The 15,243-nt window shown below is 36.5% G+C and overlaps 1 protein-coding gene across 15 annotated transcripts in view; it reads right to left on the bottom strand.

Annotated features, from left to right (window-relative positions):
- Positions 1–5,988: 5,988 nt before the first annotated feature.
- MPDZ (multiple PDZ domain crumbs cell polarity complex component) overlaps positions 5,989–15,243 on the bottom strand; it is an 89,052-nt gene continuing 79,797 nt past the window's right edge. For 14 of the 15 annotated variants that reach the window (XM_026866355.1, XM_026866361.1, XM_026866362.1 and 11 more), the window contains 8 exons: positions 13,526–13,612; positions 12,070–12,166; positions 11,380–11,423; positions 10,166–10,288; positions 9,139–9,243; positions 8,910–9,022; positions 7,480–7,603; positions 5,989–6,532 (listed from right to left, as the gene is read on the bottom strand). In XM_026866355.1, coding sequence (XP_026722156.1) covers positions 6,386–6,532; positions 7,480–7,603; positions 8,910–9,022; positions 9,139–9,243; positions 10,166–10,288; positions 11,380–11,423; positions 12,070–12,166; positions 13,526–13,612 — 840 coding nt within the window. In that variant the 3' untranslated portion in view covers positions 5,989–6,385. The remainder of the gene's footprint in view (positions 6,533–7,479; positions 7,604–8,909; positions 9,023–9,138; positions 9,244–10,165; positions 10,289–11,379; positions 11,424–12,069; positions 12,167–13,525; positions 13,613–15,243) is intronic. The other variant, XM_026866357.1, reaches the window with a different exon arrangement.

The raw sequence follows: 15,243 nt of genomic DNA, 5'->3' as shown, positions 1-15,243 counted from the left end.
GACTGCAATAGGAAAAGTAAAGGCCTTTTTCCACGGGGAGAGACTATATACACAAAATTCTGACAGTCAGCTGTGCTTTGACATGAACAAAAGCTAAGGAGATAAGGCACAGATTGAAAAGAGAGCATGCTTAGTCATAATAGAAAATTCAGTTCAGTCCAGGATGTTTCCAGCTTGACTCAAGCAACTCACTTTCCTGGAAGGACAGATTTATACTTATTGCAAGGTCTCTGATAGATAACGCAATTTAACACAAAGGCAATCGCTGCTGTCGTTCAGTGTTGTGAAAGAGATTGTAAAAGCTTCACCAGGAGATGGTGTTCACAAACATTTTTGTGATGTAATTAACACACGTTTGTTTAGAACCTCTGACTCTACATTAACAATAATTGTACGGATTACTTCTCCTGATGTATATGCTTAAAAAGGGAAGTACATGATAGAACTCAAGATAAAGGTAGAACAAATGGAGGTGCTCGGCATAATCTTTAAATTCAAGCCAAGATATTCAAGACTAGATGTTAAAAAACCCACAATCAACCAACCAACCAAAAAAACACTAACTTCTAGGACTGCAAGTGAAGTTTGTCAGATTTGAAGTATACACCTGTATGTCGACTGAGGAGAGCTGAATATGCATCAATCCCATCAGGGAGTGACCCTGAAGCTTGCTATACCCACCATATCTCTTAGAGAGCAAGTCTATCAGGAACAGCATCAGAGCTTTTGTCCACCTGGGACCTAAACTCAAAATTCCTCATACAGAAACCTAGTTACTCTTTCAAAAATGCTGCTGGACCTTATTTTCCATTAAAGCTTGACTTGCAAGGGAAATGGTAGAGCCTAAGCCTCCTCTTTACAGAAACTTTTCCAGGACATGGGAACTCAAGCAGTGAACCATCTAGGTGCACTGAAAAAGAAGCAGCTGCAGATAGTATTATCCTGCATTTAAGATCATCATGAAACAACAGTAGTTTAGTACTTTAAATGTTTCAGTTTCCTATTTAAATCTCCAACTACTAAAAACAATGTCAATCCCAGACACTAGGTTTGGAGTTGCTTGGATTCCCTAAGAGAATTCTAACATTAAAAGTGACATTTTCCTTCACTAACTGTATTTGTATGTATTTATCAAATCCAAGAAAAATTACATACTTGAAACAATGTCTGAGTTATTTTTTTCATTCCAAGACTATCAAGTGAATAACAACTTATTAGCTCTCTGCACGCAGTTTGGAAAAAAAGTATAAAATCTGGGAAAAAGAGTTGGTGTGTACTTACTAAAAGAGCATGAGAAAAATATGAACATTATCACTTCTAGCCATCTTCTAGCACTCCTAACCATCTTCTAGTCTTATTAACAGTAACAAAGGTTAATGTTTTCCCCATATGACAAACTTTATTACCATCTGTCCTCAGTGGATCTTGTCACAAACAGGAATTTGCTGCTTTAACCATTGGGATTATGTTGATATTTATAAGTCATCTGCAACTCTGACCTTTCTACTCCCATCAGATATACTCATATTTAACACTGAATAATGAATAATTTTTTTCAAGCCAAAACAAATATGTATGTCTTTGGCAGTTTCAGACAAAGATTCTCCCACAACAGAGAATAATTCATTTCCTAATAACTACCCAAGATGCTGCTCCCATTACTTTTTGTAAAAACCACAGTAATGTGAAACTGAATTGCTGGACACGCTGGCTATGGCGTCCCTGTGATGGGAAGGTACTTGAAAGTTACAGCTTGCAAAGACCTTTAATGTGCCTCAGCCTAAGTGCTTGTGTGAGGTGCCCAACAAGAAACTCAGACTCCTTTATCTCCATCTGGTGTGCAGTTGTGGAAACCTGGTAAAGCATCCTGAAAATGTACTCTGTGGTCTCTGTTCTCCCAGACTTTGTATCGTGCAATCTTCTGAGGCTATGAACAGTGAAGGAGCACAAAAAAATGGTATGAAAACACACCAAACTGTGATACACTATTGTTTGACCAGTGCCAGGAGTCTCAAGAAGGTATATCCCACATTCCATAGAAATACTCAAACATTAACTTCCTTTTAGCTACAATGCCTACCTTGCTCAGTTGAAGTATACTCCTAACTAAACTAAACTACACTTAATGAAGTGTATCCTTAACCACTAAACTGCCAAGGCTGAAATACCAGAAAACAATAACAATTGCTGACAAATTCAAAGCCTCCCTCCCATGTTAGACAAATACCTTTCACTTGTCTATCTGTAGTTAAAACTGGACATGCAACTGCAAGCACTTAAAATATCTAATGTAGTCCTCTCAGCTAAGAACTCTCAGCTAGGAACACAGGTAACATTTATTATATATGATCCAAACACTTCATTTATATAATAATAACAATAACAATAACAATAACAATACAGAAGTTATATATTTAAACTACCTATCTGAAGATCAAAAAAGATGGACTAATCTGAAAGTAGTTTGATGAGAAAGACTAAGTGAAAGCCTGCTCAGTTACTTTCTAAAAATAATTTGCTGCTGCAACTTAAAAAAACTTTAATTAAAAATAATCCAGTTTAGATAATTCTGTTATCTTCAACTGCAATGCACATAGCTTCCAGGACTAATAGCTTATCAGAAATTATTCTCCTTCTTTTTCTATCAAATAAGAGAAGCATCACTTACCTTTTTCTGCCCATTTTACATGATCATTTTCACTGGGAGTAGAAAGTTCAACAATACTGTGGAAGATTTTACCTATAGCAAAAAGTTAGGAACCTCAAACTAGTTACGCATCATCTTCCATTACTAGGTATGCTGTTCTCTTGGATCAGTCTAACCTGTCACTGTTAACGTTTCCCCAAATATCAGTGGTACAACATAAACTGACACAGTGGCTATGAACTAAAATGCAGTAAAATCAAGATCTACACAGTTGTTGAGGAAGATGCATGATCTCCAATTCAGAAAGAAAGAAATCCAGCTTGTATATACACTGCAGGTGTTGAATATGCTAACGACAACAGTATTCACAGTTTTAATAGCATTTGTAAAGGAAGTGAAACTACTAAGATAAAAATTTTCAAGTGGTGCCTAAGACAGAATTGCTCTCTACACATGAGTATTTTAAATGGTTCAAAGAATTTGTTTTTAAATAGCAAGAAGGTGTGTGGGAAACCAATACCAGTCTCTTTCCAGTGTTGCTCTCACTTTGAGATAAGGCTTTCTTTGCAAAACACTATTAGAAGTATTACGTTTCCCCACAATACTTGCAAGTCTCTTGTCAGTAAAACAAAACATCTTTCTGCCACTTAAGAACAAAGACAACAACTTTTTTCTTCTTTTAGGTTTGCGTTTTTTATTTTTTAGACAAGTCCATGTCTAGGTCTACAGAATACATAGGTTGTTTTGGTTTTTTTTTTTTCCTTCTAAAAAGGGGCTGGATAGGGTGGAGTGAAGGGATCCTCAATGGCTAATTGCACCCACTCTCCCAACTGAGAATTACCAATACCATTGCTTCCATAAAGCTAACCCAGAAATACAGTCCAACAGAAGAATGAATAGGAAAGCAGCCATGCCAATGACACCTGCTCACTGATAAGGAATTAAATTGTACATTCCCATGAGTCAGCTGTCCTCTGTCCAGACCCACAATTACAAGAAGTGACAGTTTCTTTCATTAATACCACTCTAAGATTACTAGTATTGAATAGGTAAGCAGGTAAGAGTTAAATAAAGGACTGGGTATCTGACAATGAGCTGGAGCCCTTAAAATACCAGGCCCTTCAGCTCTAACCCTGTGAAGTCCCATAGTTGACAGTCACATGGAAGAAATGTAACCCAAACCAGAAGACTTGGTAGAACTGGGGCAACTATACCTTGCACTTTATGGGACTAAATTTGCTATTCAACACAACTTTCATATCACATGATATAGAAAATCAAACATACTAAGTCTGCAAAGTTTATTACACTTCATGGTCTACCGCATGGCAGCCACTAAGCAGTGGTCATACAACAGCTTTCTCAGTGTGGGGCTCGAGGGAGATCCTGTGTTCTGAAGCAGCAGTCTGGGTCATAGCTAAAAGCAAAGTCCCAGGCTCCACGGTTCACTGTTTTGATCCCTCATGGCAAGTCCTACACGTGAACAAATGCTTTTTAAACAGACTGAACAATGATTAATGCTGTCTGTTCAAAAAAGCACAGCAGTTTCATATTAATTCCTAGATAGTTTTGCTATCTGATCTCATGGATTTGCTAACTTCGCAAGTGATGATAAAATACTAGAATTAAAACAAAGCAATTATTAGTAGATGTTTTAAGGTCTGCATAAAAAAACAATTCCTTTTTAAAATTGTTAGTTTACATAGTTTTGAATTAATCTTTCATAACAGAATGAACAATGCAAGCATGCCACTGTAAAGTAATCAGAAACACACCTGCAACTTTATTTCTTCATCATGACAGTTTGGAATTTATTCACTTAAATCCTCCATTTCCACACAACAGCAGTAACAAAATAGCTGTACACTACTTCCGTTACAAATATAGATACTATTTAAAGTGATTTTACATACTCTAATATAGGCATTTCTCACTTTAACCAAGGTGTAATAGAAGAACAACTGAATAACAATAGCATCCAGTAATGTTACCATCTGTTTTATTTCATCTCAGTCTACCACAGTGTAACTTCTTGAATAATTAAAGAGACAGAGGGTGGGGTTTTTTAGTTATTTCACTTAGACATAGTTATCAGTTTGTTAATACTATTTCACAGACATTCCTCATACTGCTTGTGTATCCCACTAATATAAATGCTAGTCTTTCATATGTTCCCCTAATAAAAGGCCTGTATATTGTCTGTGTTTTCAGTTCAGATTTCTCTTAAATAACAGACATGGTGGCCTTCTTGCTGTGATTTTTTGTCTAATTAACATAAATGCTGCTAAATAAAATGCTAATTAGCTAGGTATTTTTCTCCCTCAAAAGACACTTCAAAATTTTTCTGCAGGAAGGTAAATCATGGGCAAAGTGTGCTTTATCTGCCAGATTCCTAAGAGCCACTTTAAAGGAGCAGAGGCAAAGGCAGGCTACAAGGAGTTAAGGGTTTCAAGTGACTGTGTTTTTTGGATAAAGTTTTAGTGAGGATCCCAACTTAGGAAACTGAGGATACTGATAAACTTACTGACCACACTGCTGCCCAAACAACAGACAGCTCCACGGTTGCATTGTACTTACTAGAAACTATGTTATATTTGTGTCTCTAAAAACCCTAAACCAGTATTTGTGGCCCTCAAATCTCCTCTTCTGCTTAATGGCGATGCAGGAAGACCTTCACTGCTGTCTTAATGCTCACCTTCACAGGCTGTTACCCACCTTCAAGTCCTGGTTTTAGGATTCCTCAGTCCAAGGAGAACCCTACCTTTACTGCTACTGATAATCGCAGCAACACCGTAACGTCAACTTTTTCCACCATGGCTTAACCAATATGCACAAGTATCTGTCTTCAGCTAAGTAAACTCGCCCTGAAGTAGCTCTGTTTTGAGCATCTTGCAGAAACGTCTGCATGAGCCTGTAGTTAATCTTGCACACTGGAAGAGGAGAACCTTCGCTTACACGTTTCATATTGGAAAGGCTGCTTTCAAATCCACATAGGCTAGCAAACACTACTATTATAAAAGTCTAATTCTTCTAATACTGCAGTTGCAGGCCATTCTCATTCACTAGGAGTAGTTTCCACTCACAAACTAAACTACAGTTTTCTTTCTTTTGATACACCATGACTTAGGAAATTTAAACAGACACAAGTGAAAAACCCACCCAAGTCACCCACTCAGATCCTTTCACTTGGGCGTTGTGAGGTAATACAAATAATCATCTAAATTCATTAATCATCTGACTCCAGGTTAAATACTCTTCCTCCTTTTCCTAAAATTCCACATTTTGTTAATACTTTCTTTCTTCAGTAACCTTATTTCTCTTACTACTTTACTACCTTATTGTTCTTACTACTGCTGCCCATGACACCCCCTTGTTGTCTTTATAATCTTTCCAACTTATTTCAAATATCTAAAGCCTCTTAGCAAAACATTCCAGTTTTGTTCTGTCATTGTTAATGCAAATGTTCCTTTTTTTTTTTTTTTTTGGTGGCTTACAAGCATTCATTGTAATATTAATAGGAAAAGTATCGATGTCTTTCCATAGCTGACATCCTAGTGGTTTGTGAGTAAGAGAAATACTTCTATCATGTCCAAAAATACTGTTAAATGTTATTTTTTGTATTGTAACAGTCCTGTGAAGCTGGAAAAACAAGAAGGATATATAAACATTTCCATTCTCTTTGCTATGTGGAATGTAAATAATATAGTCTTATTGACCCTACCACTCTGGGCAGCCAGTTCAGGACAAAACAGTCAAAGTGACTGTTCCTTTTGTCCTTTTCAGAATAGCAACTGCCTCCTCATGGGTCACCCCTTCTAAACTCTGCCCATTCACCGCAATGATTTGATCCCCCCTCTTCAGGCGTCCATCTTCTGCTGCTGCACCCTGCAACGATACAACATGTAACTGCAGACTCATGCATTTATTTTTCTCCCTGACACACTGTCCTTATGGTCTGAATAAGATGGGTTCAGTGCACAAAACCCTTTAGATCTCTGTTTGATTTTCAGTGATTCAAATACAGTATGCCCTGCCCTGTCTAAGTTTCACCACATCTAGAAATTGGATCTACAGGATTTTTATATTCCCTTAGCCTGTTCATCCAGCTAATATAACAGTTAAACTCTGCTATCATAGAAGTAAAATTCTGAAGATCTGAAGTTTTCAGAAACTGGTACAAGAAATGCAGTAATCAAAACCCAGCTCTGTACTTTGATTTACCATAAGAGTTTGGGAATCTTGATTCCAGTTTTCTCTGACTCAGGGCTGTTTCCTGGGGCAGCCCAAACTATCAAATCCCGGTCAGTACCTGAACTTCTCCAAAGGTCCAGACTGAGTTCAGCTATTTTATTTTGGTCTACCTTTCAGACTCTCAGTCAAAATAAATAAAACAGTCACTTCTACTACTGAATACACTTTTAAGTCACTTCTTAATGTGAAGTCACTTCTAATCAAGTCACTTCTTAAAGTGACTTTAAGTCACTTCTTAAAGTGAAGTCACTTCTAATACTGAATACACTGAATACTACTTCTACTACCTGAATACACTTTTAAATATAAAGCAAAGGAGCTGTTTCTCTACGCATGTACACAATTCCAGTTTTGAGAGTTGAAGGTTCTGTCAAATGCAAAGTCACATGCATACGGAAATTCTGAACCTAGGACTATAGACTTCAAATGCTGCAAGCACATTTTGACTAGCATCTGCACTAAGGAAGAAAAGCTGTGAGAAACTGTAACAATCTTTCAGCTTCAAACTCAGGCCATGATTTATGATAGCAGCTGCCGCAAATTAACTAGTAAATGGATTGACTGAAAACATTTACACTTACCTTTGCAAACACCGTTTTCACATAAATGGGTAAGTCTCCATGGGGACTGCCATAACCGCCCACAATACTAAAGCCTAGGCCATCTGGTCCTCTATCCAGAGTAATGGTCTTGTACTGAGGAGGTCTAAGAAAATGAAAAAGAGTATTGTGATGTTGTCTAAACTTATGATTTAACATGCAGAATAGTCAACAAGGACAAAATAAGTCAAGAGATAATGGTCTCAAGTTGTGCCAGAGAAGGTTTAGGCTGGATATTAGAAAGCATTTCTTTCCAGAAGGGGTTGTTAGGCATTAGAATGGGCTGCCCAGGGAGGTGGTGGTGTCCCCATCCCTGCGGGTGTTTAAGAGGGATAGCACATAGCACTAAGGGATATGGTGTAGTTGGGAACTGTCAGTGCTAGGTTAATGGTTGGACTAGGTGATCTTCAAGGTCTTTTCCAATCAGGATGATTCTGTGATTCTGTAAAAGCATTTTTCCTTTCAAGCTAAGCAATTCATTTCCCTTTCCACTACAGCTACAAATGTTTTTATTACAATGAACTGGCTATTTTAGTTCATGTAAAGCATTATAACTGTCTAACGCTCTTGTTATTACTTAAAGGTAGCTATTTCAGACACCCTTTTCAGGGCACAGATACAGCTGCAACGTCCCACTAACAGTGCTTATTAGTGAAGTAGAGATGCAAAATCAGTACTTCAGATCTCCCTAACAAATATCTACTTTAAAAATCCTGTAAACCATTACACCTCAAAAAAAAAATAAATCTAAAATTAGCCCAGTAGTTTACATTGTAAGGTTTAAATGCTTCTCTCCTCTAATATGTAACTGCATTTGTACACATGTATTTATACAGACCATCTGTATATTTTCCCATATATACTTTGACTATAAGAAATTCTCAATTTCTGTCTAAGTATATATGCATGGCTAAAGCACCACATTCACTCTTTCCCTGTTCCTAGAAAAAAAAATGCCTCAGATTTATGACAGAGTTTGAGGCAAAACTTGTTTACACAGCTCTACCCTTGCAGTATATCTTGTATACGAGAAAAGTTAGATGCTTCTTATAGCCTAGTGCTAGAAAGCACATTATGGCAAACAGGTACCATTTAAGTCTGAGAAAAAGTATTTTGAGCGATCAATTATAATCCCAGCTACCAAGGCTCAGTGAAACAAAGGAGGCTGTGTTTACAGACAAGAACTCAGATAACATCATAACTCTACAGAGGGCAAAATAAAGCAGCACAGCAAATCACATCATGAAAAATGCAGAAGAGGACCTACGGCCTATAGGTCCCATGTATACCAAATGTGTAAGTCATGATTAAGTCAAACAATTCATCTGTTATTTGCTAAAATTTAGGGGTTTTAGGTTGAATTCCACCTAAAATAACAGGGTACAGAGGCTGTATATTCTATAGTTACTGACCCTAAATCATCCTGAAAAATGCTGGTTGAAGTTAGTCCCGTAAACTGAAAATTGGATGTAGGTGGATCCTGCTGCTGACCAGTTATGACACTCACTTCTCCTCCAGCTACAACCTAGAACAGAGTTTGTAAAGCAGTAAAATGAGAATGCTGACACTAATATAATTTATTGTAGCAGCTGGCAAAATAGTCTTCACAAAATATTCCAAACGTCAACAAAGACTTTTTACCTGCAACTCAATAGTGCCTGAAGCATTTTTTAAGAGGCTAACAGCTTGGGAGTGAGTCATGCCCTCAGTAGATGTTCCACAAATGGTAACAATCCTGTCCCCAACCTGCAGAAGAAAATGTAGAAAATCTAATAAGTTTAGTTACATAGATTTATTTGTCACTTTCTTTCAACAATAGCAGATCTGTGTACTTGCATTTAGGCAGATTTTATCAGTGATATACGGCAGGAAGAAGGAAATTAGCAACTGTTCACTATACGTTTTCTCTTGAAGGCAAATAATCTTTGAACTACATGATGACCTAATACAAAGGTATCAACATCACAATTAACGAATTACACTGGTTTAGTGTACTCAGTGCAAAGAAGCAAAGATGCTTTACAGAATTGATCCTGATACTCTAGAAATATACAATATGTATAAAAAAAGATGCATTTTACATGTCACCTGGAGACAGACAGACTGAAATAGTAAATTATCACCAGAAATTATATGTTTGAATTGATCCTGAAATACCATTGTTTATTTTCCAAGGAGCACGAGTCAAATTCACAACCTCTGGTACAGACTGTATACAGTACACATCAAATACTGTATCAGGTAAGACCACCCACTTTAACTTAGAACCTAAAAAGTACTATCTCTATCCTAAGACATAAGCATAGAAAGCAAGAGAGATAAAATGGACTGCATACATAAAAGTTGCAGGAATGACCACCCTGCTCATCAGCATTGGTCACTTACAAGAATCCATCATTCTGAACCATTCTCTCTCTACTTTTAATTTTCACAAGCTGACTACCTCCATTATCCAAGATTGCTTTAGGACTTCCTTCCCAAAGTTAGTATCTTTCAACAATTACCTTTTATCATGCTACCAATCCAAGTTACTGTTTTGTCAATCCAAACAGCAAAAATTCTTGTCACAGACAGAAGCACTTAGGACTGTATCATTAAACTGTTAGTTTATTGCCTACCTAGAGTAATTACTGTGCAATCTTTACAATCTTCTTAACAATTAACTTACTCTGAGTTTCTGAGTCTGAGCTGCAACTCCATTTGAATGCATCATGGCAATAAATATAGGAACATCTCCGAGAGGACTTCCTACACCTCCAGCAATGCTGACTCCTAGTGAATCTGCAGGGCCCTGTTATTGTAATGAAAAAAGATTAGATTTTTCCAGAAAGAAAAACACATACAGAGAATTGTGGGCTTATCTCAAAAAATTACTAAAGCCCCCATCTTATGGAAATCAGAATTCCCATGTCTCAAGCCACTTTCTAAGCTAATACTCTTTGCATCATTTTGAGAAAGCACAGAGAGCACAATACATGTTTCTTCCCAGCAGTGTTAGGTGACAGTTTGCTGACTTAGTTGCATGTTTTTTCTTAACCAAACAAAATACTTACAGAATTCAGCATCAGACCCTTAAAGTCAGCACAGAAAGACTGTGCATGAAAAACTAGACAGATAGGATTTCTTGACCTTAATATTGTATATATCAATCTCTTATTATGAACCTCTTGAAGACCAGAATTAATCTTTATGCACCCTCTAGTGTCCTATTGTTGAAGAAAAAAACCTAGCTGTTCACTATCATACAACACCCTACTACCTAACTGCAAAAACAGATATTATAAACTGGTATCTGCAGATTCTACTGTAAAAAGAAAATGGCTAAATACCATCCTTATAATCAAGTAAACTAAGTGCTGGGCAAAGTTAAATAAGTATTGATATTTTGGTCAACAGAAGGAATCTGACTCAGATCTCATGCTCCTGTAAAATAAGGAAGTCAACTGAATTTCACAGTTTAAAACCTGCAGCTGTCATGTAAGAACCTACCCATTAAAAATATGTGTGAAGACAAATGTGAAATACCAAACAATGGGCTTACAACTTTGGTAAAGTCCCCCGTACTTCACTAAAACAGACTCTGCATTTAACTCAGTCTGGTAACAGTAGGACTAGGTCCATTGTCTCTTACTAATCCTTCCCCTTTTTGCTTCCAAAACAGGTAATAAAATGTGACAGCATAAATCGCACTGATATTACATAAAAATTCAGGCAGTGGAGATCATACAATCTTGTCCTAAAAAGACAAGCAAATTCATTAGCTATTGCCACATCAATTCCTCTCTCAAAACAATGATCAGGGACAGGCTTCTTCCTTTCTGTAAACCTACTAACATCTACAAAACATGTTCCTGATATATACCACTTCATGCTGTAACTTACCTTTTTTATTTCAACTGTTCTTAGTCCCTGTATTTCAGAAGCTGCTGTCAAATTAATTTAAAAACATAAAAGTTAAACTAGCATTTTTAGGAAATTTTTCCATTAAAGTTACCGAAACCACTATGATGATTCTAACTTTCTGCTGGTTTATTATAGACATATATTTTAAGCAGATTTTGAAAGTGGCTGTCATTAAATTAACAGTACTGAAATACTTCTAGAATGGGTGAAAAAGTAATTAAATCTCTCCGTTTAAATAACTCTTGAAATAAGACTGCTAAGCATCCTCAAATATAATAGAAAAAACCCTATTATTTGCTAGCAATATTTTGGTTAGAAGTAACTGTTCTAGGACAGCTATTCTACATCTATTCTAATTTAACTATATAGCATCTGGATTTCTATGAATAAAACAGGTTGACTGAAGAGGTATTAAGATTAAATAGAAAATTATGGATCAATTTAAGATTCTTACTATCTAAACTGCTGGTATAACAAGCTGCTACATTCTTTTATAAAAAGCTATTCTAAGAATATATATGATGCATTGTACAACCACCAACTGCAGTGTTTTAATGACTAAGGGATCACTTTCAGGCCTACAGCACATGACAACATTTTTGAGAAAGTAAAAGATCTCATCTACCAGTTCACATGTATAAAATACTGAAAACACCAAAGAAACCTTACTGGTATTCTTCTTTAGACCATTTTCAAAGGCTTCAGGCGCACTGGACCCAGAAACCGGGAAACTGAATGATGACAGACTGCCACTTCCTTCACTGACCTAAATACAGTGTTAGACTGGATTAGACAGCAGGTTCAGACACCAAATTAATAGAAGTAAAACTGTAACCCTCTGTGGCTTCAGCAGGTTTTGCTGTATTTTACTTTTTCTGTGCCCAGTTAAAGCTGACACAGTGAACCTCCACATATTTCTTGGTCACTCTAGCTAACGGCTACTTGTTTGAAACATCATTAGACCAACCAAGATTGCATGCCTACAACCCCATACAATGCTCTGAAGTGCTGCCTCTGAGGGCTGAACTGAGCCCTTATATTTGCACCTTCTACCATCTCATAAAGATCTTCTAGTGCAAAAGTTAGTCACGATTATCAAGGTAGGGACAGAATACAAAAGACAGATCTTTACATATCCACATGTGTGCTCTCATGTTCACCCACTGCATTAGCTAAAACTAAGATTAGGCTCTCTACTCAGCTTCACCTGCACAAATGCCAGAAAGATTTTCACTATACCGGCAAGGTAATGTAAAGGAACAACATGGCTCCCAGTGAGACTAGTTCACTGACTGTTAGACTCTTCAAAACAGTCAACATTGTTAATTTCTTTTGATTAAGATTGCCCAGCTCCTAAATGTTTTTGTCTTGTCTGGCATTACTTGTTTTGAAGAGAGCCTAACATTTCAGTCTTATCCAGTCTTAACCTGCTCACTTGAAACTGTTTAATTATGATTTGTCTTAAAATCATTATTCTTCAGTACTCGATGATCTGCATACCCAGTTTACAACCACAGAAAGTTCTAAGGTAAGTTGTGAGCTCTCAGAAACATAACTCCTACTGGAGCAAATCATGGTATCAGCTATTACCACATGGATCCATTCAAATGCAGAAACTGATGTGAGTTTGTGACCAGCAATAAAATAAACAAACTTGAGAAAAGCCTGATAGAAATGGTGCAGGTTTCCTGCTTCTGATGACCAAGATTACAGTAAGAATATGCAAGGAGTGGAGAAATTCACTAAGTTTACTGAAACAATACTCCATTGCATGCCAAGCACTCCTAAACTAACAAAGAGGTTTAAAGTTCATTCCAACTACTTCTGGTATTGATGAGAATCAGAACTCTCTCTGCTTCCCAGGCCGGAGCTGTAAAAAACAGACTATGCTGCACAGCAAAGCCATTTCTGGATTACATTTTTGGATGGATCATGTCTTAAACAGATACAACATGCTAAAGTGTACATATAAAATAGTTTTACCAAAAAGCTGCAAAGTAGATAAAAACTATTCTTCAGCTTAGGTATATGGAAAATCACTGTCATCATAAAACCAATTATTTCTATTTGCTTTCATTATTTAACCATTATTTCTTCCAAACTGAACAGTTTTACAGTTACACACCTGGCTGCTCTGGGATGTTCTCCTCTCAGAGTGGAATGGACCAGCTTTTATTCTTCCAACCTCTAGTCTTACCGTACCTAATGAACACTAGAGAAACAGTCATTTATAATGTATCTCTTCTGTCTATAACATTAAAGCCTATGACAATGTTTAAGTCACTTACTAGATGCTGGATGAATAAAAAAAAATTATGGACAGAGGGGAAAATAACAGGCTAACAACCCCACGATAAACACTAAGCAGACAGAGCTCACGGCAGGATTAGAGCCATACAAACTAAGTACACCATAATATTCAGTACTGAGAAGGGTACTTTTTGCAACCAGTATCACAATACAGATGTGAAAATTACACAAGGCCACAAACTCTGGTTACCCTTCCCTTCACAGATAGTAGTTTTGGCTTCTCAATTGTAATATCAACATGTATTTTCATTTTTCAAGGAATAGTGAAACTGACTAATTTCAAAATAGGCACTAAAAATAGTATAACACCTCAAAGTATTAACCATTATTTCTGATGATATGACACAGTATTTAAACTGGAAGTTATTTCTCTCCTGCTCTTGAAATTATCTGTTGCTTTGGATCCATACCAACATAGCTAAAGAAATTTTGGGCGGGAGGTTTTCCAAACATCTATCAGTAGTTTAAGTGACCTTTCTGCATATGACTGCCAACAGGAACCTGGGTGATACGGACTGTTGCACACTGGAAAACCCTCCCACTACTTTTTAAGCTTTTAATTATACTATTATCTGCATCTGCATAAAATGCATGTCTCTGAAGGCATTAGGCTGATTTTGGAAACAGGTAAATTATTATCACAAACATTTAGAAAACTGGACTTCCGAATTAATACAAGTAGTGTTAAAGACCACCTATACAGAAATTTCAAATTTTCAATGCTATTTTGCTTTTCCTTCTTTCTTCCACTGGGAAGTTGTTAGTAGGAAGTCCTGTAAGAACTTAATATTACATAAATTTGCCTTTATTTATCATGCTTTAGCTGTAAGAGAGATTTATGTTTGTCAAAAAATTCACAGTGAGAAATAGACCAATATATCAAAACCAGTAACAGGATATATCCAGTCAAATAGGGTTTCCATACCTCATATGGTGTTCCTATTTCACTAGGGGGGATGATAAAAGAGATTTATTACTAAAGTGCTTTTTTTTTTTTTTTTGTTAAATAATGTTGACTTCTCTATGTCCTGAGAAAGACTTGATCAAAGCTCAGACAAAACCATTCTTTCCTACTTGTAGGATCCGACCTGTATTAAACATACCGCCAACTCCAGGCCAAAATGGAAAATTGAGGAAGTAATCTATATACCTAAAATTACCACATCCTCACATAAAATGCAAACTCACAAATGAGATTTCAAAGTTATAACATGTGAAAGTGGGAGGTAATACTTTCCAAATAAACTTGTGAATTAATCAGTTCACATTTAGTTTTATTACAGCTTTATCTTCCTGAAATCTCCCAGTTGATAAACCAGTAAGTCAAAAAATAATCATCTTTTCACATGTTTTAGGAATACTTAAAAACCAGTGCATGAACAGGCAGAATTCTCAGCCTCAGGAGACATTCTAGGGGTCTTAATACTTAATACTTAAAATACACTGTGATTTTCCAAATATTAGAAATAATTTTCTAGCAAAATACATTTCAGGCAGTTCAAGACAATTTGCTCCTAAAAACAGAACAGATAA

This window comes from Athene cunicularia (genome assembly GCF_003259725.1).
Source record: "Athene cunicularia isolate RWA chromosome Z unlocalized genomic scaffold, athCun1 chrZ_part2, whole genome shotgun sequence".
In the NCBI taxonomy this organism is placed as follows: Eukaryota; Metazoa; Chordata; class Aves; order Strigiformes; family Strigidae; genus Athene; species Athene cunicularia.
This window is presented reverse-complemented; position numbering and strand designations above follow the sequence as displayed.